The sequence below is a fragment of the Thalassophryne amazonica genome, chromosome 15, assembly GCF_902500255.1.
Source record: "Thalassophryne amazonica chromosome 15, fThaAma1.1, whole genome shotgun sequence".
Taxonomy (NCBI): Eukaryota; Metazoa; Chordata; class Actinopteri; order Batrachoidiformes; family Batrachoididae; genus Thalassophryne; species Thalassophryne amazonica.
In genome coordinates, this window is record NC_047117.1 from 31,590,232 (window position 1) to 31,614,414 (window position 24,183).

At 39.0% G+C, this 24,183-nt stretch overlaps 1 protein-coding gene and 1 long non-coding RNA gene across 3 annotated transcripts in view; one reads left to right on the forward strand and one right to left on the reverse strand.

Annotated features, from left to right (window-relative positions):
* Positions 1 to 23,452, forward strand: part of dnaja1 (DnaJ heat shock protein family (Hsp40) member A1) — a 49,144-nt gene extending 25,692 nt beyond the window's left edge. The window contains exons 6-9 of one of the 2 annotated variants that reach the window (XM_034188141.1): positions 1,912 to 2,026; positions 4,097 to 4,212; positions 21,681 to 21,781; positions 21,884 to 22,117. In XM_034188141.1, coding sequence (XP_034044032.1) covers positions 1,912 to 2,026; positions 4,097 to 4,212; positions 21,681 to 21,781; positions 21,884 to 22,117 — 566 coding nt within the window. Of the gene's footprint in view, positions 1 to 1,911; positions 2,027 to 4,096; positions 4,213 to 21,680; positions 21,782 to 21,883 lie in introns of both variants that reach the window. The other variant, XM_034188142.1, reaches the window with a different exon arrangement.
* On the reverse strand, positions 1,701 to 9,001 carry LOC117526137. The gene is made up of 3 exons (XR_004565218.1): positions 8,918 to 9,001; positions 3,132 to 3,137; positions 1,701 to 1,711 (listed from the first exon to the last, which is right to left on the reverse strand). It is a non-coding gene; the product is annotated as an uncharacterized LOC117526137 (long non-coding RNA).
* Positions 23,453 to 24,183: the final 731 nt, after the last annotated feature.

The window sequence follows — 24,183 nt, forward strand, 5'->3', positions numbered from 1 at the left end:
TCCCATGCAACCTGTTGGAGCTTGAGAGGTCCCGCAAAGAGGAATGGGCAAAACTGCCCAAAGATGGGTGCACCAAGCTTGTGGCATCATATAGAAGAAGGCGTGAGGTTGTAATTGCTGCCAAAGGTGCATCAACAAAGTACTGAGCAAAGGGTGTGAATACTTATGTGCATGCGTTTTCCTCGTTTTTAAAATTTTTAATATATTTGCAAAAATTTAAATTAAAACCATGTTGTCATTATGGGGTGATGTGAGGAGAATTTTGAGGGGAAAAATTCATTTGCTCCATTTTGGAATAAGGCTGTAACATAGCAAAATGTGGAAAAAATGAAGCACATACTTCTCTGGATGCATTGTAAAACAAAAGGTGGCTGTCCACAAATGAGCAGCTCTGAATCAGGCACTGCACTGGGGCCAACATTACAAGGCGCTGTCCATCTGTCACGGCAAAACCATCTCACAGCTCACATTAAAGAGTCATGAAGTTTTATACCCCAAATGACACTTTGTCATCAGCAGCGCAGTTGCCTGGTGTGAAACATGCTGCATTCATGTGAAGGAGTTTCAGTGGCACCAACAGATCATGCAAACCATGAGGGAATTATTTATTGATATAACACTTTAAATTGGGGGTGGGAAAATTGCATAATATCAGAACAACAGTAAAACAAAAGTAATGCATAAGTCCTTTGATTTCTACCTTGTTTTTACTCTGGGTTGTCACAGAAGATCTGAGATGGATCTGTATGTTGATTTGGCACAAGTTGGACACCGGATGCCCCCACCTTAATATGTTTCTTAAATTTTCAAAAAATAAAAACAGGAACACAACCATAAAAACAATACATTTGGCACACTAACACATTTAAAGTCAAATTTTTTAATTTATACAGGCGAGAGATTCCGTAACCAGTCTATGCTGACAAAATAACAACGTAAAATAAACCAAGTGTAACCCGCCATGCATGATACGGTGTTATTTATGAGGCAAAGCATTCAGAGCTATGATAACCCACTTGCAAGAATGCCCTTCCTGATTCAACTCCACATTACGTGGAGTATCGGCAAAACATCATCCTTAAGAACACTTAAACGTACAGGCTATCCATCCATTTTCTAAATCCTCTTATTCCAGTTTGGGGTCAGCGAGATGTACAGATCAGCAAGACTAATGATTTTTAAACGTGATATAGGGCATGCCTGTATCCTTCAGCTGCAGCGTATGAGAAGACAAATAAACTCCTGAAAAGTCCATTATACGAGTATGTCCTGAAAACCTTGAAATCTGCTCTTACAGTGAAGCCAGAACAAGGTGTAATGTGATTGAATCTCCTCTAGCAGCAGTATACTGTACTATCTGCAGACATCTCAGACTCTTGAGTGGTGATTTGGGAAATAAAACAATAGAGTAGTCAGTTAGAATACACAGTAGTATGGATCAGAATTTCTGCATCTGCCATAGTCAGAATAGGTCTAATCATAGAAGTTTCCTGCAAATGAAACTAGGCCATCATAACAGCCTCCCTAATGTGGAAAAAAAAAAAAAAAAATTAAATAACCTGCTAAAAGGTAGGAAGCATGGCTGTTTTCAGTGCAGTTTGAGTTTCACCTCAGCTGCTGTTACCACACAGACAAGAGTGTGTAATTAGATACAGTTTTACTTGGGAGTAAAACTGAGACGACATATTTCCACTCTTCCAGTGCAATGTATCTCAAATTGAGCCCTGAAGGGGATTTAAACCTCACATTCTGTCTCTCTTCTTGGTTACATTTGCAGCTGGCTTGTTGATGATAGAAAATTTTACTTGTCCAAGACACGAAAAGTGGCAACCCCCCCCCCCCCCCCCCCCCAAAAAAGGTCACCATCTACTTATTATTATTATTATTATTATTATATTAAACTGTCAACAGGAATGAAAGATGGCCAAAAGATAGTGTTCCATGGAGAAGGAGACCAGGAACCAGGACTTGAGCCAGGCGACATCATCATTGTGCTGGATGAACGCGAACATCCATGTTTTACCCGGTAATAACTTTATTTCATACTTTTTGGTTCGAGGAGTTACCTGCACGTCCAGAAATTGTGACAATGTGGCCCTTTTCAGTATGTGGAATGGAGTAGCTTTTTAGCCTCACACTTACTCCTGCATTATAACTCTTTCTGTGTGTAGCGAGGAGGCATGAATGGATAATTGATAAATTGCCTCCTCATCTCGAACAAGTGATTGCTGTTGTTGTTAAGTGCAGCACAATGCCACTTTAAGACCAAAGCATTTGATGACTGGGGTTTGAATTTTGTCCAAAGCATGACCAGTGTACAGTGTAATTGTTCTTTGCAAACTGTGTAACGTGCAGGGACGGTGTTTGTATGAAAATGCAGTTGGAACTGGAGAGCAGCTGTGTACCCATGATTCATTGCGCACGCTGAGATAGCGACTACAATTAATCCATTAATGCTTCCAGTGTTTCTGGGTTAAATAATCTGGTCATTCACTTCAGAAGCTGGGTGTTTTCCTCTGTTGAACTCTGACACAGCAGGCTGGGGTGTGTGGCCACGCCTCCTGCACTGAAGGGGAAGAAAGACCCCGCCTTCCTGCACAGATCATGAAACTGGAGGTCGCAGTCTGTAAAAATACAATGAAATGTCAGCAACTCATGGTAACAAATATGCACACGTGTATAATCATACTGCACACCGAACCGTTGCATGCGTACCATACGGTTCAATACAAATATATATATTTACACATTTAGACCTACACTCCTCTGTATTTTTACGACATAGGTGTAGTTTTCACATCTTCTCATTGTATAAAGGCTTTAAAAGAAGCAGGAAGTATTTTTTTTAACTAAAGGGTTGTTGCTGTGGGGTTGTTATTGTTGTTTTTTACTTTCATAGGCATCATTAAAATGATCCAGAAATGGTATTTGATGTAATAGTCGGACATTTGATTTCATATCTTAGAGCTGACATTTGGCCAAAACTTTTATCTATTACTTGTTTTTTTGTTTTGTTTTTTCCTATTGAGTTAAATGATGACATGCATGGTTCAGCACCAGGCCTTTAACAACACTTAAAACTGGGGACAGGGGTAACAAAGCATGTTTTCAGGCAAAATGGCCACTCTCACAGGATACTGGGAAGTCCAGCAGTGTTCACTGTAGGAGCTGTGGGACGTGCACTAAGTAAGCGCTGCATCCATTGACTGCCAGCTGTAAACTGTTCTCACCGAACAAATTAAGTACAAAAGAATGGGAGCCACTGGTAACATATACAAAAAAGGATAAACAGTACTGTATTAGAAGTGGCCCCCAATTTTTTATTTGTATCTGCTGAAACCTTTTTTTTTTTACATACGTTGGGACCATGTGTGGTTTTTTGTTTGTTTTACCTAAGGTGAGGTGTTGCAGACTGAACAGTCCCCCTAAAAATCGGTTCCCCCCTGATGACACGGTTCACGGATTTACACCTTGTATCTGCTTCAAACTGCACACCAGTCATCATCTATCCCAGTGACATATCTGAAGCTTTAGTACAACAGTCATTTTGACATAAATTCAGCATCATTTCATCATAAAAGGCAGCGGAAGCGATCAAAGAGCTGAACGAGCTGCTAGCTGATGCGTTCACTGCGTGTTGGACATTTTAAAGTGTCACAGAATTTCTTATCGTTTTTTCTTAAAATGGCCTCGTTTCTGCTTAAAACTGACTTTAGAATGATTTAAGAGGTTTTACCTTCATCATCTGATGGTCAATAATCCCATTAATCCATTTGATTGCTTTGGGTGAAGAGACTTTGTCTCGGATGTGCTGCTGTGGTCCGAAACAAGACATGCGCAGATTTTTTTGGGGGTGGACTGTTCGGTCTACGACAGAGGAACGGGTCCTAAATTTCCTTTCACTGTACAAAAACCCAATTGGGACATTCACTGTGCTTTTAGGTTATAATTTATTCATATAGTGTGACGTGACAGCCAGGTATTTGTCAGTGTTCTCGTAATTCTCTGAAAAGTGGAAGTACTGTGCTGGGAAGGAGTTTACATTAAGATAAGAATAAACTGACCCTTGTTTTCGTGTGTGGGTTCATATCACCAGGAAAGGAGCAGATCTGATCATGAACATGGAGCTGCAGCTGGTTGAGGCTTTGTGTGGTTTCCAGAAGCCTGTTGAGACACTAGACAACAGAACTCTGCTCGTCACCTCCCATCCAGGTAAAAGGTTGTCACCAATCCTGTTTTTGATACTCAGAGACAGGATTCTAAGGCGTATTTAGGGCCTGGATTATGTAAAGCTGGGTGACATCAGGATTATATCTCTGCTTTTTGCTGATGGTGTGGTTTTGTTGGCTTCATCAGACAGTGACCTCGAGTGTGGACTGGGCAGGTTTGAGGCAAAATGTGAAGCCACTGGGATGAGATCATAGTCTTCTGTTGGAAAAGGTTGGATTGTTCCCTCTCGGTCAGGGAAGCGTTAAGAACAATACAAAAACAAGAATTTTAGAAATGTTGGCCAACTGAAAAGTATGAACATAAAAAGTATGAGCACATACAGCACTCAATACGTAGTTGGGGCTCCTTTTGCCTGAATTACTGCAGCAGTGCGGCGTGACATGGAGTCGATCAGTCTGTGGCACTGCTCAGGTGGTATGAGAGCCCAGGTTGCTCTGATAGTGGCCTTCAGCTCTTCTGCATTGTTGAGTCTGGTGTGTCTCCTCTTCCGCTTCACAGTACAGGTCAGGCGAGTTTGCTGGCCAATTAAGAACAGGGATACCATGGTCGTTAAACCAGGTACTGGTAGCTTTGGCACTGTGTGCAGGTGCCAAGTCCTGTTGGAAAATGAAATCTGCATCTCCATAAAGTTGGTTAGCAGCAGGAAGCATGAAGTGCTTTACAACTTCCTGGTAGACGGCTGCGTTGACCTTGGACCTCATAAAACACAGTGGACCAACACCAGCAGATGACACAGCACCCAAACCATCACTGACTGTGGAAACTTTACACTGGACCTCAAGCAGTGTGGATTCTGTGCCTCTCCTCTCTTCCTCCAGACTCTGAGACCTTGATTTCCAAAGGAAATGCAAAATTTACTTTCATCAGAGAATATAACTTTGGACCACTCAGCGGCAGTCCAGTCCTTTTTGTCTTTAGCCCAGACAAGATGTCAAGTCAACAGTCTTCCCCAGGATTGTGTAGCCTACAGAACTAGACTGAGAGACCAGTTAAAGGTCTTTGCAGGTGTTTTGAGTTAATTAGCTGATTAGAGTGTGACACCAGGTGTCTTCAGTGTTGAACCTTTTCACAATATTCAAATTTTCTGAGATACTGAATTTGGGATTTTCATTAGTTGTCAGTTATAATCATCAAAAATAACAGAAATAAACACTTGAAATATATCAGTATGTGTGGAATGAATGTATGCATTATACAAGTTTCACTTTTTGAATGGAATTACTGAAATAAATCAACTTTTCATGATATTGTAATTATATGACCAGCACCTGTGCTCCAAGAGAGGAGACGGGCAAGATGGCGGATAGGGCACAAGCAAACTTTTGAGTCCGTACGTTTTGGTCCCAACGTTAGACTAGAACTGTCCTCTTTTGACAAACAAAACGCTGTGAACTCTGCGGAATCACTGTCTAGCTTACCAGTGAAGAAAGGTACGTGAATATAAACTATGTGTGCAAATAAAGACAAAGCAAACGGAAAGGCAGGACATTCGCTAGCCTTTCATAGCTACGCCGCTGCCGCCGCATCTCCGGAGAAAGCCACCCCAATTGACGCCATCAACCAGGGCAAAACCAGACGACAATTAAGTACTCCCACCAAACAACCACCTGCTAAGAGGTTGGCACAAAACACAGAGAAGACGACATTAAACACCGAGGTGGAAATAAACAGTATGGAATTCACGTTTGCGGACATAGTGAAAATCCTGAGGAAAGTTGAAAGCAAAGTAAGTGAAAGTGACGGAGCAAGTGAAAGATCAGTCAAACATGTTTGCCGAGCTACTCCAGCATGTCGAGAGTCGAACCTCTGGAAAGCGAATGCAAAGAGCTGAAAAAAGAAAACACTGCTCTGAAAGAAAAGGTTCTAGAAGTTGAACGTTACAAACGACGCTGGAATCTTCGACTATCCGGTCTCAAAGAACAAGATGGCGAAAACATCATGGAGAAAATCGAGGAGCTTCTGCTGAAAATTTTCTCACAGTGGGCTGACATCGGAAATGTGATTGACTCCGTGCACCGCGTCGGAAGAAGGGAGAATGGACGCAGCCGCCAGGTCATCATCCAGTTCGTAAGAAGAATTCATCGAGATGCAGTTTGGAAATCAACCAAGGATTCACCAGTCTGCAAGGAGCGAGGAGTCCGCTTTGTCCAGAATTTCATCAAGGAAGATCTGCTATCTCGAGAGAAATTTTGGCCAATAATAAAACTGGCCAGATCACAGAATAAGGTGGCTTTTTACAGGCCACACTGCAGCCATCGACGGCCGCATAGTTACAGCCTAAAAACGAAAATATAAGCACCTTAAGCTTGAAAACATTCAAATCATTTTAGTCCAGTTTGTTCTAATGGAATTTCTAACACGTTCAATTGATATTCACAATGTTACTTTTAGATGGGCAAATTTCCACATTTGTTAGGGACCTGCCTAAAGTTTCTCCTTACTTAAAGTAAGAAACTTTACCTACCTTCTACAACTTTTTGTTTTTTTATATATATGTGTATGAATGTGTGTGTGTGTGAGCAAAAATGCTACTAAAATGCAACTTAAAATTATTGCCGATTAATCCTCGTGGTCTAAGGGATAGTGTCAAAAGAGGCTCCGTTTTTATACTGCAAAAGTAGACAAGCACAATGCATTCTATTGCAGGAAACACACATGAAATGGATGAAAAATTTTGGACGTCTCAATGGGGGGACAAAATGATTTTTTCACATGGTACTTTAAGATCAGCTGGTGTAGCAATTTTATTCAACAACTGCCAAGGGAAAATAGTTAGTACAAAATTTGATGCTAATGGCCACTGGATTATAACAGTAATTCAACTTGGTGAATCGATTTTAATACTAGGGAATATTTATGGTCACTGCAGCATTATGCTAAATAGAAAGCTGCTCTCTGAAATACAGGAAGTGCTATTTCAACTCAAAATTAAATATGCATCAGAAAACATTGTTTTAGGAGTAGATTGGAATATGGTTAAAGATGACTGGCTTGACAGACATCCCAGTAAATATAACACTCCTCACCCTAATCTCATGTTAACGGATTACTGCGTTTCCTTAAATCTTACAGACCCATGGAGACAAAGACAGCCTGATAAAAGACAATACTCTTGGTTCAAACCAAACGGTTCAGCAAAATCCAGGCTTGATTACTGGCTAGTAAGTGATGACATAGCCAATCAAATCTCAAAATGTGAAATATTACCAGCACCTCTCACTGATCACTGCTGTGTGGAGTTATTTGTAATACCTCTCCCACAGTCCGTCAGGAAAAATGAGTACTGGAAATTTAACTCCAGGTTACTATTTCACAATGACGTCTGTCAAGGCATAGAGTATCTTATACAAACCATTTTAAAAGATGAATCCCTAGTATCATTTACTCAAAAATGGGAATTCTTAAAATATAAAATCCGTCAATACTCAATCTCTTATAGTAAGCAACTCAAAAAGATGAATAACATGGAAGAAGATCGCACTATAAAAGACATACTTGCCATTACCCTGGGTTCCTTAATATCAGAGAATGATAAGACTTCTGCAACTACAAGAAAAATTAGATAAAATATACGAAAGGAAAGCTCAAGGAGCCTACATAAGATCACGGGCCAAGTGGATGACGGAAGGTGAAAAGAACACTGCCTGTTTTTGCAGATTAGAAAAAAAGTGACAAGAACGTAAAACAATAAAATCTTTAGTGATTAATGGTGAAGAATGTTTTAATGAAACATCTATTGTAAATGAAATTACTAAGTTCTACCAAAATCTGTACACCTCCTCCTATTCGGCTCCAAAAGCTGAAAGCTTTCTGAAACAAATTAAGCAACATATCTCAGAAATTGATGAGTTTAAAGAAAACTGTGAGAAAGAAATAAACCTTACTGAGCTTGACAAGGCAAGTATGTGCTTAAAACTTGATCTTTCTCCAGGTCCTGATGGGCTGACTGGTAACTTCTATAGACATTTTTGGAAATCACTCAGAAACCTACTCTTTCAAATGTTTAATGAGGCCATAGATAATTTAGCTCTACCAACAAGCATGAAACAAGGCATCATCACTTTAATTCCCAAACCAGATAAAGATACAAAAATACTAGAAAACTATCGCCCAATCTCACTTCTTAATAATGATTATAAACTACTTACATATATACATAAACAACTTACATATATACTAACAGACTTGAAAAGAAAATAGACACTATTATTAATGAAACACAATCAGGCTTTGTGAATAAAAGATCTATACATAATAACATTAGATTGATTAAATTATAGTGACTTAATTGAAAACAAAGGATTCATTCTATTCCTTGACTTTTATAAGGCCTTTGATCAACTAGAGCATCAATTTCTTTTTCAAGTACTGCGGGCATATGGCTTTGGACCTAAATTTTGTAATGTAATTGAAACATTCTATAGAGATACTACTAGTACAGAGACACTTCCAACTGGTAGCACATCACGCTTAGGATGCAATATTTCACCATTCCTTTTCATAATGGCAGTTGAAATGCTGGCCATTATGCTTAAAAATTCAATTATAGAAAAATTGAACATTTTTAGTAAACAGCTTGTGATTAGTCAACTTGCTGATGACACAACTATCTTCCTCAAAAATTTTGAACAAATTCCTGTAGTATTAAACTTAATTGACCTCTTCTCTGAAGCATCTGGTTTGACACTTAATCGTAATAAATGTGAACTTATGGCCATACACGATTGTAACCTTTTAGAAGCATATAATATTCCAATAAAATCTTGTGTAAAATATCGGGGCATTAGCCTAAGTAAAGATACAGCTGCAAGTGACTCATTAAATATACACCCAAAAATTAATCAGTGTAAATCTAAGTTGAATTCTTGGGTACAACGAGACCTAACAGTTTTTGGAAGAACTTATTTAACTAAAATGGAATCTCTAGCAAGATGTATTTATCCAGCCTACTCTATGGCGATCTCAGACAAATCAATAAAAGCCATAAACAAGCTCAACTTTAACTTTGTCTGGAAAAACAAAGTTCGCTATATTAAAAAATCTGAAACCATAAAAGAATACAAGGAAGGTGGACTTCAAGTAATTGACTTTGAGTGTTTAAATACTGTACTAAAAATAAAATGGTTAAAATCTTTCCTAACTGAAAAAAATAGCATCCGGTTCTGCCTCTCCAAAGGCCTATTTGATAAAATGGGAGGTATTGAATTCATCCTTAGATGTGATTTTAATGTTGATAAATTACCAGTTAAACTATCATCCTTTCATAAACAAGTCCTGTTAAGCTGGAAACTTATGTACAACCACAATTTTACTCCACATCAAACCCCATGTACTTTGAAATAGAAAATCTATTTTCTTGCAGAACTGGATGGATAAAGGAGTGTGGTCAATACGCCATCTAATGGATGACCGAGGGAACTGGCTATCATTTGAAAACTTCTGCACCCTTCACAATATTACATATCGAAGGGCAGAATTTAAAAAAATCTCCAAAGCAATCCCTCAAGCTCTCAAACGCCTAATAGAGAGCATGGAACTGAACAATCTGCCTGCTCCTAACCTCCCAAACCTGCAAATCTATGAACACATTTTTTTAGAAAAAATATACCCAACAAAACTCTCAGAAAATGCCTAAATAATCAATTATTCCCCATAAAACCAAATAGAAACTCAATCATCAAAAAATTTTCTAAAGGTGAAATTAAAAAAATTTGAACTGAATATCTAAAATTTCCCATTAGTCCCAAAGCAAAAGAAACACACTTTAAAATTTTAAATGAAATTTATCCATCCAGGGAACTGCTTAGAAAAAGATTTAATATTGAGCAAAACAACTGTATATTCTGTGATAACAACATTGAAACAACCGAACATTTATTTTACCAGTGCATATATTCCAGGATGTTTTGGGATGACTTGTGGAACTGGCTATCTCCAAGAATCCAGCTGCAAAGTGATCTGAAATGGGATAGTATTGTTTTTGGTATTTCTTCAAGAGACACTGAAACAAGAATTGTGCTGAACAATACCTTATTGTTAGCAAAATATTTTATACATACATCTACAGTAGTGTTCAGAATAATAGTAGTGCTATGTGACTAAAAAGATTAATCCAGATTTTGAGTATATTTCTTATTGTTACATGGGAAACAAGGTACCAGTAGATTCAGTAGATTCTCACAAATCCAACAAGACCAAGCATTCATGATATGCACACTCTTAAGGCTATGAAATTGGGCTGTTAGTAAAAAAAAAAAAAAAAAAAAAAGTAGAAAAGGGGGTGTTCACAATAATAGTAGTATCTCCTGTTGATGCTACAAACTCAAAACTATTATGTTCAAACTGCTTTTTTAACAATCCTTTGAATCACTAAACTAGTATTTATTTGTATAACCACAGTTTTTCATGATTTCTTCACATCTGCGAGGCATTAATTTTGTTGGTTTGGAACCAAGATTTTGCTGGTTTACTAGTGTGCTTGGGGGTCATTGTCTTGTTGAAACACCCATTTCAAGGGCATGTCCTCTTCAGCATAAGGCAACATGACCTCTTCAAGTATTTTGACATATCCAAACTGATCCATGATACCTGGTATGCAATAGGCCCAACACCATAGTAGGAGGAACATGCCCATATCATGATGCTTGCACCACCATGCTTCACTGTCTTCACTGTGAACTGTGGCTTGAATTCAGAGTTTGGGGGTCGTCTCACACAGCTTCACACAGGCGTCTTCTGTCACAGCACTTACAGGTAACTCCAGACTGTCATCCTGGAGCTGATCAGTGGGTGAGCCTTTGCCATCCTGGTTATTCTTCTATCCATTTTGATGGTTGTTTTCCGTTTTCTTCCACGAATCTCTGTTTTTTTTTTTTTTGTCCATTTTAAAGCATTGGAGATTATTGTAGATGAACAGCCTATAATTTTTTGCACCTGCGTATACGTTTTCCCCTCTCCAATCAACTTTTTAATCAAACTACGCTGTTCTTCTGAACAATGTCTTGAACGTCCCATTTTCCTCAGGCTTTCAAAGAGAAAAGCATGTTCAACAGGTGCTGGCTTCATCCTTACATAGGGGACACCTGATTCACACCTGTCTGTTCCACAAAATTGACGAACTTACTGACTGAATGCCACACTACTATTATTGTGAACACCCCCTTTTCTACTTTTCTTTACTAATAGCCCAGTTTCATAGCCTTAAGAGTGTGCATATCATGAATGCTTGGTCTTGTTGGATTTGTGAGAATCTACTGAATCTACTGGTACCTTGTTTCCTATGTAACAATAAGAAATATACTCAAAACCTGGATTAATTTTTCTAGTCACATAGCACTACTATTATTCTGAACACTACTGTAAATGTAAGAAAGTAAAGCCCACTGTCTTTCACTGTCTTTAAAAAACAAATGCAAGATAACTATGTAAAATCCCTTAAACAGATTATGTAAAAATGCACCATCTGTGATGGAAGCCATAGAAGATCTACAACTTTTTGCTGACCTCTGATGTTTGTATATAGATGTATATCTTCTTGTGTGTGTGTGTGTGTCTCTTCTTTTCTTCTTTTGTTAAGTTACCAGTGCCTTGTAAACCGCACTAGGATGTTTCATATTGTTAAATGCCAAGATGGTTTGTACATTTAATCCTGTTGGAAAAGGAAGAAGAGGAAAGGGAGGAAGAGAAGGGAAAAAGAAAAAAAAAAAAAGCGCCTGGCTTCAGTTACAGCCAATCAGAATGCCACTCTCGAGAATGATCCAATCAGAGTGAGGCTTAATAAGGGGGCTTTAGATTCGGCCAATAGTAAATGTAAAAATGCGTGTTTTGTTTTTGTTTTTTGTTTTTTTTTATGTCTGTTTCTCATGATAATACTGAGAACGTTTAAAAACAAAAAACAACAACAACAACAAAAAAAACCTGTACTCCAACACAGGGCAAGAAGCTTGAATATCCAGGAGGGACTCTGAGTAGAACTGCGTCTTTGCCTCAAAAGGAGCCGGCAAGGATGCTTCTGGCATCTAGTGAGGATGCTCCCTGTCGTCTCCCTAGGGAGGTCTTCCAGGCAGGGGTGCCGCAAAGGGGAGAATAAGGAGAAGGATTCTAGGGGCCCTTGATTGACAGGGGCCCAGAGAGACCCCTAATACGTTTATAATACTAACAAAATAATATGGGGGTGGCCCAGTAAGATTTCTTTTCATGGGGCCCAAAATCCCTGTCAGTGCCCCTGTTTCCAGGTATATCTAACTGGGAGGCACTGTACTGAAGTCACCATCAAGCAATACGCACTTGCAACAGAAGCAACAAACACACCTCCCATACTGACCTTTCACAATAAAAGACCTAGACATGTGCTTGTGCTACAAAAGTGATATACACTCAACAAAAATATAAACGCAACACTTTTGGTTTTGCTCCCATTTTGTATGAGATGAACTCAAAGATCTAAAACTTTTTCCACATACACAATATCACCATTTCCCTCCAATATTGTTCACAAACCAGTCTAAATCTGTGATAGTGAGCACTTCTCCTTTGCTGAGATAATCCATCCCACCTCACAGGCGTGCCATATCAAGATGCTGATTGGACACCATGATTAGTGCACAGGTGTGCCTCAGACTGTCCACAATAAAAGGCCACTCTGAAAGTTGCAGTTTTGTTTTATTGGGGGGGGGGGATACCAGTCAGTATCTGGTGTGACCACCATTTGCCTCATGCAGTGCAACACATCTCCTTCGCATAGAGTTGATCAGGTTGTCAATTGTGGCCTGTGGAATGTTGGTCCACTCCTCTTCAATGGCTGTGCGAAGTTGCTGGATATTGGCAGGAACTGGTAGACGCTGTCGTATACGCCGGTCCAGAGCATCCCAAACATGCTCATTGGGTGACATGTCTGGTGAGTATGCCGGCCATGCAAGAACTGGGACATTTTCAGCTTCCAAGAATTGTGTACAGATCCTTGCAACATGGGGCCGTGCATTATCCTGCTGCAACATGAGGTGATGTTCTTGGATTGGCACAACAATGGGCCTCAGGATCTCGTCACAGTATCTCTGTGCATTCAAAATGCCATCAATAAAATGCACCTGTGTTCTTCGTCCATAACAGACGCCTGCCCATACCATAACCCCACCGCCACCATGGGCGACTCGATCCACAACATTGACATCAGAAAACCGCTCACCCACACGACGCCACATACGCTGTCTGCCATCTGCCCTGAACAGTGTGAACCGGGATTCATCCGTGAAGAGAACACCTCTCCAACGTGCCAAACGCCAGTGAATGTGAGCATTTGCCCACTCACGTCGGTTACGCCGACAAACTGGAGTCAGGTCGAGACCCCGATGAGGACGACGAGCATGCAGATAAGCTTCCCTGAGACAGTTTCTGACAGTTTGTGCAGAAATTCTTGGGTTATGCAAACCGATTGTTTCAGCAGCTGTCCGAGTGGCTGGTCTCAGACGATCTTGGAGGTGAACATGCTGGATGTGGAGGTCCTGGGCTGGTGTGGTTACACGTGGTCTGCGGTTGTGAGGCTGGTTGGATGTACTGCCAAATTCTCTGAAACGCCTTTGGAGACGGCTTATGGTAGAGAAATGAACATTCAATACACGAGCAACAGCTCTGGTTGACATTCCTGCTGTCAGCATGCCAATTGCACGCTCCCTCAAATCTTGCGACATCTGTGGCATTTTGCTGTGTGATAAAACTGCACCTTTCAGAGTGGCCTTTTATTGTGGGCAGTCTAAGGCACACCTGTGCACTAATCATGGTGTCTAATCAGCATCTTGATATGGCACACCTGTGAGGTGGGATGGATTATCTCAGCAAAGGAGAAGTGCTCACTGTCACAGATTTAGACTGGTTTGTGAACAATATTTGATGGAAATGGTGATATTGTGTATGTGGAAAAAGTTTTAGATCTTTGAGTTCATCTCATACAAAATGAGAGCAAAACCAAAAGTGTTGCATTTATATTTTTGTTGAGTGTGTATATATATATATATATATATATATATATATATATATATATATATATATATATATATATATATATATATATATTATGTAGCCCTTTCTAGCCTTATACAGAGTGCTGCCAATAATGAAATGCTGCCAATAATAATAGAGATTGCTATTGGCCTAAGGTCCAACTTCTTTGCCATCAAAAGAGTAGGAGACTGGAACAGACTCTCAAAAGATACTGTATCAGTGCAAACTATCAATTCTTTTAAGGCTCAACTCCATCGTGACTGGAAAGATGATGCAAACCTATGGCATTATTAGTTTTCATACTAGGTTGAAATTTGTCTCACGTCTTCAGCAAACTATAATCACCCAGAAGCAAGACTGCTGAGCCGCTTCCAGTCTCAATACTAGTTTAGTTGGAAAATATTGACTGAGCACAGATTGACACATGAGGTGAGACCCTAAAAGACAAAAGTTTAATGAACCCTCCGGTTTCTTCAGGTTTTGGCCATCATGGCAGTATTAATAAATATCTACCAATCAGCATGGGGGAAAAAGAAAATTCATTTGCCACATCCCATAGCTTGACATTTCAATAACTTCTGTAGTTGTCTCCTGTTGCTGTTCTGCATTGATAGTGACATTGTGTTTGAATTAGTTGCTGTTGAAAACAGCAGTGGATACTATAAAGTTTATTGCTGCTTATTTTAAACTATGTTCAAAAAACATGTTGTTTTAAGGCATCTCTGTGGTTCCATTGCATGTGCTTGTTAGTGGTGTAATGAATCATAGTTGATCGGTGAGCCACATGGACTAGAGTCCCTTTATTCATAGAGTAGCGACGTGACTCGTGGTGCCATCTTGGGGCCAAAATAGTGTTTGCTGTTAAGCTGTCTGTATGTAAATCCAGCTATTTTATTTATTTATTCGCTGAAAATGCTGGGTTGTTGTGCATTTGAATGCACAAATAGACACAGCAAGGGCTTCAAGATTTACAGATTCCCTTCAGATCCGAACAGAAGAAAAAGTTGGGAAAATAAAGTCAGCCATCTGGGATGGAAGCGACTTCATCGTCAAAGCTTTGCGAGGTAAATTTATTGTTCAGTAAAACTCACATAAACCGCCATCGTATAAACCGGATATTCGTGGTCACCGGACCAAAAAAAAAGCCCCAATGTTTTTGTATGGTTTTCCATGCAAAAATATAAACACTATAATGGATTTTGTACAACACATTTTTTGCTCACATCGGATAAAATGTCCTGTCTGATCGCAATGCATTTCCATTAAAAACCCCTCGCATGTGGGACCAGAGTCATTTCCCTGATTAAAAGACCGACTGTTTACGCTCTCTTTTTTTTCCACACCATGCTCGGACACGGACCCGCAATTTGACACGCACCTGTTAAATCAGACACAGCAAAAGGCTGTGATTTGACACTTTTCTTCATTCACGCTTTCCTCTCATATTTTAATAGTTTTTGCAGTGCACACGCTCACATACATTTGGCAGAAAGCCCACAAGGTGATGATTGTAGAAAGAAAACCTTGTTGAAAGTCAAATCAATCCAGAATAAAGCATAATCCAGTGACAGAGAACTTTAAAACTGTCACACGTCATTGCATGACAAGGTGTTAGAGTTGCAGCATAAAACAGGCTTTAAATTAATGAAATAAATCATCATAAATTGTAAATTTGATAGCTTAACTATTTTTCTATTTATTTTGTTAGTACCTGTACCTGGATGTGTTGGTTAACTGATTAAAAAAAGACCCCATAATGGCGCCATGTTCTCAGTTGTTGCTACCCTCTGAATAAATGGACTCTAGTATGGACTGACAGAGTGACTATCAGGCCCTTGGTTACCTCCCTGACTAAGGTCCTTCTTCCTCGAGCGCTCAGTTTAGACGGGCGGGCAGCTCTAGGAAGAGTCCTGGTGGATATGAACTTATTATATTTACGGATGATGGAGGCCACTGTGCTCATTGAGACCTTCAAAGCAGCAGAAATGTTTCTGTACCCTTCCTCAGATTTGTGCCTTGAGACAATCCTGTCTCGGAGGTCTACAGACAATTCCTTTGACTTCATACTTGGTTTGTGCACTGTCAACTGTGGGACCTTATATGTAGGCAGCTGTGTGCCTTTCCAAATCATGTCCAATCAGCTGAATTTACCCCAGGTGGACTCCGGCTAAGCTGTAGAAACATCTTAAGGATGATCAGTGGAAACAGGATGCACTTGAGCTCCGTGGCAAAGGCTGTGAATAGTTACAGTGGAGTTAAAAAAAAGTATTTTGTCAGTCCCTGATTGTGCAAGTTCTCCTACTTAAAAAGATGACAGAGGTCTGTAATTTTCATCATTGGTACACTTCAACTATGAGAGCCAAAATGAGGAAAAAAAAAAATTCCAGGAAATCACATTGTAGGATTTTTAAAGAATTTATTTGTAAATTATGGTGGAAAATAAGTATTTGGTCAATAACGAAAGTTCAACTCAGTACTTTGTAACATAATCTTTGTTGATAATGACAGAGGTCAAACGTCTCCTGTAAGTCTTCACCAGGTTTGCACACACTGTAGCTGGTATTTTGGCCCATTCCTCCATGCAGATCTCCTCTAGAGCAATGATGTTTTGGGGCTGTTGCTGGGCAACACGGACTTTCAACTCCCTCCACAAATTTTCTATGGGGTTGAGGTCTGGAGAGTGGCTAGGCCACTCCAGGACCTTGAAATGCTTTTTACAGAGCCACTCCTTCGCTGCCTGAGCGGTGTGTTTGGGTAATGCTGGAAGACCCAGCCACGTTGCATCTTCAATGCTCTCACTGATGGAAGGAGGTTTTGGCTTAAAATCTCACGATTCATGGCCACGTTCATTCTTCCCTTAACACGGATCAGTCGTCCTGTCCCCTTTGCAGAAAAACAACCCCAAAGCATGATGTTTCCACTCCCATGCTTCACAGTAGGTATGGTGTTCTTGGGATGCAACTCAGCATTCGTCTTCCTCCAAACATGACTAGTTCAGTTTTTACCAAAAAGTTCTATTTTGGTTTTATCTGACCACATGATATTCTCCAAGTCCTCTTCTGGATCATCCGTATGCTCTCTGGCAAACTTCAGATGGGCCTGGACATGTACTAGCTTAAGCAGGAGGACACGTCTGGCACTGCAGGATTTTGAGTCCCTCTCTGCGTAGTGTGTAGCCTTTGTTACTTTGGTACCAGCTCATTCATCATGTCCCTCTGTGTAGTTCTGGGATTTTTGTTTACCGTTCTCATGATCATTTTGACCACACGGGATGACATCTTGCGTGGAGCCCCAGATCGAGGGAGATTATCAGTGGTCTTGTATGTCTTCCGTTTTCTTACAATTGCTCCCACAGTTGATTTATTCACACCAACCTGCTTGACTAATGTAGACTCACTCTTCCCAGCCTGGTGCACATCTACAATTTTCTTCCTGGTGTCCTTCGACAGCTCTTTGGTCTTGGCCATGGTTGAGTTTGGAGTCTGACTGTTTGAGGCTGTGGGTAGGTGTCTTTTATACAGATAACGAGTTCCAACAGGTGCCATTAATACAGGTAACGGGTGGAAGACAGAAGAGCTTCTTAAAGAAGTTACAGGTCTGTGATAGCCAGAAATATTGCTTGTTTGTTATTGACCAAGTACTTATTTTCCACCATAATTTACAAATAAATTCTTTAAAAATCCTATAATGTGATTTCCTGGAATTTTTTTTCTCATTTTGTGTCTCATAGTTGAAGTGTACCAATGATGAAAATTACAGACCTCTTTCTGGCCCCACTTTTTTTTTTTTTTTTTTTATGAATTTGCAAAAATCTAAAAAAAAAACAAACAAACAAGAAAAAAACAAACTTTTTTCATATTGTCATTTTAGGGTATTGTATGTACAACCCCTGGCAAAATGATGGAATCACCGGCCTCGGAGGATGTTCATTCAGTTGTTTAATTTTGTAGAAAAAAAGTAGATCACAGACATGACACAAAACTAAAGTCATTTCAAATGGCAACTTTCTGGCTTTAAGAAACACTATAAGAAATCAAGAAAAAAAAGTTGTGGCAGTCAGTAACGGTTACTTCTTTCGACCAAGCAGAGGGAAAAAAATATGGAATCACTCAATTCTGAGGAAAAAATTATGGAATCACCCTGTAAATTTTCATCTCCAAAACTAACACCTGCATTAAATCAGATCTGCTCATTAGTCTGCATCTAAAAAGGAGTGATCACACCGTGGAGAGCTGTTGCACCAAGTGGACTGACATGAATCATGGCTCCAACACGAGAGATGTCAGTTGAAACAAAGGAGAGGATTATCAAACTCTTAAAGAGGGTAAATCATCACGCAATGTTGCAAAAGATGTTGGTTGTTCACAGTCAGCTGTGTCTAAACTCTCGACCAAATACAAACAACATGGGAAGGTTGTTAAAGGCAAACATACTGGTAGACCAAGGAAGACATAAAAGCGTCAAGACAGAAAACTTAAAGCAATATGTCTCAAAAATCGAAAATGCACAACAAAACAAATGAGGAACAAATGGGAGGAAACTGGAGTCAACGTCTGTGACCGAACTAAGAAACCACCTAAAGGAAATGGGATTTACATACAGAAAAGCTAAACGAAAGCCATCATTAACACCTAAACAGAAAAAAACAAGGTTACAATGGGCTAAGGAAAAGCAATCGTGGACTGTGGATGACTGGATGAAAGTCATATTCAGTGAAGAATCTCCAGTCTGCATTGGGCAAGGTGATGATGCTGGAACTTTTGTTTGGTGCTGTTCCAGTGAGATTTATAAAGATGACTGCCTGAAGAGAACATGTAAATTTCCACAGTCATTGATGATATGGGGCTGCATGTCAGGTAAAGGCACTGGGGAGATGGCTGTCATTACATCATCAATAAATGCACAAGTTTACCTTGATATTTTGGACACTTTTCTTATCCCATCAATTGAAAGGATGTTTGGGGATGATGAAATCATTTTTCAAGATGATAATGCATCTTGCCATAGAGCAAAAACTGTGAAAACATTCCTTGCAAAAAGACACATAGGGCCAATGTCATGGCCTGCAAATAGTCCAGATCTTAATCCAATTGAAAATCTTTGGTGGAAGTTGAAGAAAATGGTCCATGACAAGGCTCCAACCTGCAAAGTTGATCTGGCAACAGCAATCAGAGAAAGTTGGAACCAGATTGATGAAGAGTACTGTTTGTCACTCATTAAGTCCATGCCTCAGAGACTGCAAGCTGTTATAAAAGCCAGAGGTGGTGCAACAAAATACTAGTGATGTGTTGGAGCGTTCTTTTGTTTTTCATGATTCCATAATTTTTTCCTCAGAATTGAGTGATTCCGTATTTTTTTCCCTCTGCTTGGTCTAAAAAAAGTAACCGTTACTGACTGCCATTTTTTTTTCCTGATTTCTTATAGTGTTTCTTAAAGCCCGAAAGTTGCCATTTGAAATGACTTTAGTTTTGTGTCATGTCTGTGATCTGCTTTTTTTTCTACAAAATTAAACAACTGAATGAACATCCTCAGAGGCCGGTGATTCCATAATTTTTGTCAAGGGTTGTATAATTGTCATCTATTTTGAAATAAGGTTGTAACATAGCAAAATTTGGAATAAGTGAATTGCTGTGAATACTTTCCGGATGCATTGTAGGTAACAGTCTTACCTCTGCATTTGTTATCCAGACTCCTTCATTTAATTTTGTTTTCTGAAATCTTTCTTCTACTCCCATGAAAGACCAGGAGGGTAATCAAAACTTTGGTCAGTGCTCTCAAGAAATCTGCATTGTGTTGCATGAAGAATTCATGGCTAGGGCTGCAACAAACGATTATTTGGATCATCCATGAATCTGATGGGGTTTAGACACGATTAATCGGATTAGCGGGGAATTTTTTTAAAATGTGCCAGGGAAAAATTTTTCTCTCCTTCCATCACTTTATTTAACAACAAAACATTATTTGAAAACTTAAAATACTTGAAAATCAAATCGTCAAATGTCCCTTGGCAGTTGAAATATAAAATAATAAAGAATAAAACAGTTTATAATAAAGAACAAAAATAATAATTATTTCAAATGACATTGCTTTATCAAAGTGCTGAGTTGCCATAAAACAACATTGAAACATATAAATGTTATCAAATATATGGTGAAAAAAAGAGGTATTTTTGTTGCTGCAAATGAGCAATTAGCATAACCAGTTAACCATAAAACCTAAATCAAAAACTGTAGCTTGACTCATTATATGTGCAACATTCTCTGTATAACTTGTAAACTATGTGTTCATTTCACAATAACACGTGACTCCTGTCTCTTTCTCTAAAATTGTAGCATTATTAGTTATTATTACTATTATTGTTGCAATTATTAATATATAAATAAAACACATAAAAAAATATAATTTGTAATACATTTGACTCTTTTATGACAACAAACGCTGAGCCATTAATTATTATACAGAAAACAAATGCACAAACATGCTGAAATGCCAGTAGCTTAATGCTAACTTTAACATTGAAAACGCCATAGACATGCTAACGCATTAGCATAAAATACATCTATCAGCTGTTTCAGAAGACCATAACAGGTCAGTTTAACATAAAAAGGTAAATATTCCTCACAGACATATGCTCTTTAGGGTTTTAGTGGAGAAAAATTAAGATAAAGCGAAATAAAACAAATGAAACCAACAAAGCAGCAGCTCGAAGCACTCCATTGGTTCAAGATTCAAAGCAAAGCTCGGTTGATTATATGGAAGAAACGAAAGACTTGCGGTAAAACAAAGTTTTTAGCAACTAATCGATGACTAAATTAGTTGACAACTATTTTAATAATTGATTTTAATCGATTAACTCGATTAATTGTTTCAGCTCTATTCATGGCTCACCTGCAGAAGTACAGATCATTTCACACATAACTGCTGAGACATCATGGTACACAATAGTGATGGCCAAGCAAATTGAAGCATTTTTTTAATAGACACTGCCATCCCATGTGCTTGGGGGGGGGAAACAAACAAGCGCTTCACTACTAAATTCTTTGAGCTTCCCGCTTTAAGCTTGGGGTCACCACAGCAGGATATGAATTGAATTGACAGTGAGTTGGCACATTTTACTTTGGATGCCCTTCCTGATGCACCTCCACATTAGGTGGTATTGAACTGAGAACATTCTGTTTTGGAAATAAGTACACAGATCACATGGTCACCCCTCACATGGCATCACTAGTCCACAATAGTCCATGATCTTCAAAGAAAGAAATTCTCACTCATATAAACTGGCTATAGTAAAAACTCCTCACATATACCACCTGAATTCAAATGTGAGTTTTATTGTAGATACCTTTTTTGCAGATTTGTGTTTAATACCAAATTAATTTTCAAGGTTCTGTTGCCTCAGTATTCTCATGGACTGTGTAGACATTTTTTTCAGTGATTTGTGTTCTTTCCCTCAGGGGATTTGATCAAGCCTGAAGACACAAAGTGTGTGCTGAATGAAGGGATGCCTGTGTATCGCCGCCCGTTTGAGAAGGGCCGCCTCATCATCCACTTTTCAGTAAGCAGTTCTGCTGAAACTTCTGATGAAGTTTTGTGTTACACTGCGTGGCTGTTGGTGTGAAGTCACTGACGTGCATGTTTGTGTTTAAATTCACATTAGGTCTTGTTCCCACAAGCCAACTTTCTCCCGAAGCACAAACTGAAAGAGCTGGAGCGTTACCTGCCAGTGAAGATGGAGACAGAGCAGTCTGAGAGTATGGATGAAGACCTCTACACCTACGCTGACCTGGAGGACTGTGACTTTGACAACAGGAGACGACACAGCCATCATTACTACTACGTGGACGAGGACGACTATGCCAGTGCTGGAGGCGTTCAGTGCCACACGTCCTAACCAATTTGGCCTGAATGGCTTGTTTCTATATTCTTGTCTGAGAAGCTCATATTATCACGTGGTGTACCTTTTCATTTTTTTTCCTTTGCACTTTTTTTATTATATTATTTCTCTTAAAATATTTTTATTCTGTCAAGTTGAAATGTAAAGCTTTCAGGGCATTCCTGATTGCTCCTGTTAGTGTTCTGGACTCTGAATAGAGCAGATTATGTAGACAGTCCGGGACTAGACTTGGATCCAGGCGTACTGGGCTTATCATGTCTGGGAGCTCATTTTATTATTATTTTGTTTTTACACCACACTGGTGAGAGGACTAATTTAAAAAAGAAAAGAAAATGTGCTTTCTTAGTACAAGGACGACTTCCTTCTTAAATTGATGGCAGTGCTCATATTTTTACAGTGTTACTAAATCTGTTTTTCAGCCACTTTTTAATTGTGGCTGACTGTCATCGTCAGTCCACAGAGTGCGAAGACTGGAAGAGTTGGTCTTGGTTGGAGTAGTACTACTACAGCCCACTCTTCAAAATAATGTGACAAAATGAAGATGCCCCAAAGAAAGGTAGTGATTCAGAGCACAGATGTTCAGGCTGCTGTTGTAGGTTCATGTTTTATGTGTGGTGGTTGTGTTGTTGTTACCCTTTAATAATTTTTGAAAGTGTCTAGAAACATCTCTTGTTTACATCTCACTTCAGTATGAGTGACAACAAGCATTTAAGCGTGGGTTCTGTCACACTTGTACAGATGCCAGGTTTGCTTCAAGAAGCATCTTTGCAGAGTTAACTAGAGAACCTTTAATTTTTTTATGATTATTATTATTATTGTGAATTTAGGTTTGTAATTTGACGATAATTCAGTTTTTAATCTGCAAAAGTGATGCTGATAATTCTAGTTATGGTCCTCAAAGTGCTGCTGCTTTCTGGTCAAATATTTTGAGCCACAGCAATGACTGAGCTCGTAATTTACGTTGGAAAATGTTCAGTTGTCTCAGGCTTGTTCTTTGGACAATCTGCAGTTTCCAAGACTTGTCGTACATGTATGTATGAAAAACAGGTCAAACAAGATTTTATTGACACGTCTTATTTATCATCTCAATTCTAAATCCTAATGTTTTTGTGGAGGGAACTTTAAATCAGCATGTGATACCTCATTGAAGCGTCTCTGTTTATAAGCCTTTTCTTTAACTTTACTTGAAGCCCATGCAGATTGTTGAAATGACAATTTTGCCTTGTTACTGCAAAAACCAACTGCTCTTCTCACAAAATGTTTGCCAAATTGCTTCATAATTACTCTTGAAAGGGGTTTTTGTATTTTTCATTAAAGGGGAAATTGACTGTCAACTTAAAATATTCTTGTCCTTTTTTCCCTAAACAAATTACTCTTTGTTCTTTAAAATTTTTTTCCCAGTTTCTCTTCATACTGTGATTTTTTTTTATGTTTTTTTTTTTCAGAATACTCTTCATTATTTAACAAAAAAAAGGAGAAAAAAAACCCCTCAAATGTTTGATAAATATTGAAATACAAGATGTTTTTGGTCCTTTCATCAATTTATGCAACTGTATTGAGTGAAAACTCAAGGTTTAACACATTTTAGTTCATCCAGACTAGTATGAATATACAGTAGTGTTTAGAATAATAGTGCTATGTGACTAAAAAGATTAATCCAGGTTTTGAGTATATTTCTTATTGTTACATGGGAAACAAGGTACCAGTAGATTCTCACAAATCCAACAAGACCAATGATATGCACACTGTTAAGGCTATGAAATTGGGCTATTAGTAAAAAAAAAAAGTGGAAAAGGGGGTGTTCACAATAATAGCATCTGCTGTTGACGCTACAAACTTTAGCAATCCTGTGAATCACTAAACTGCAATGGCAGAGAACAAAAGCAAGTCCATGTTGGAAGTCTCACGGGACATGTTGTGACATGCCCAGCTCTCCACAATTTCTCGGATACTCACTTGACTAAAAAGCCACTGAAAGCCGTCTGAATCTTCTGAATGGTGGAAGACCTAACGCCATTGCGGCTTCGTCCCGACTCGCGAATGCCTCCAAATGTCTTTCATTA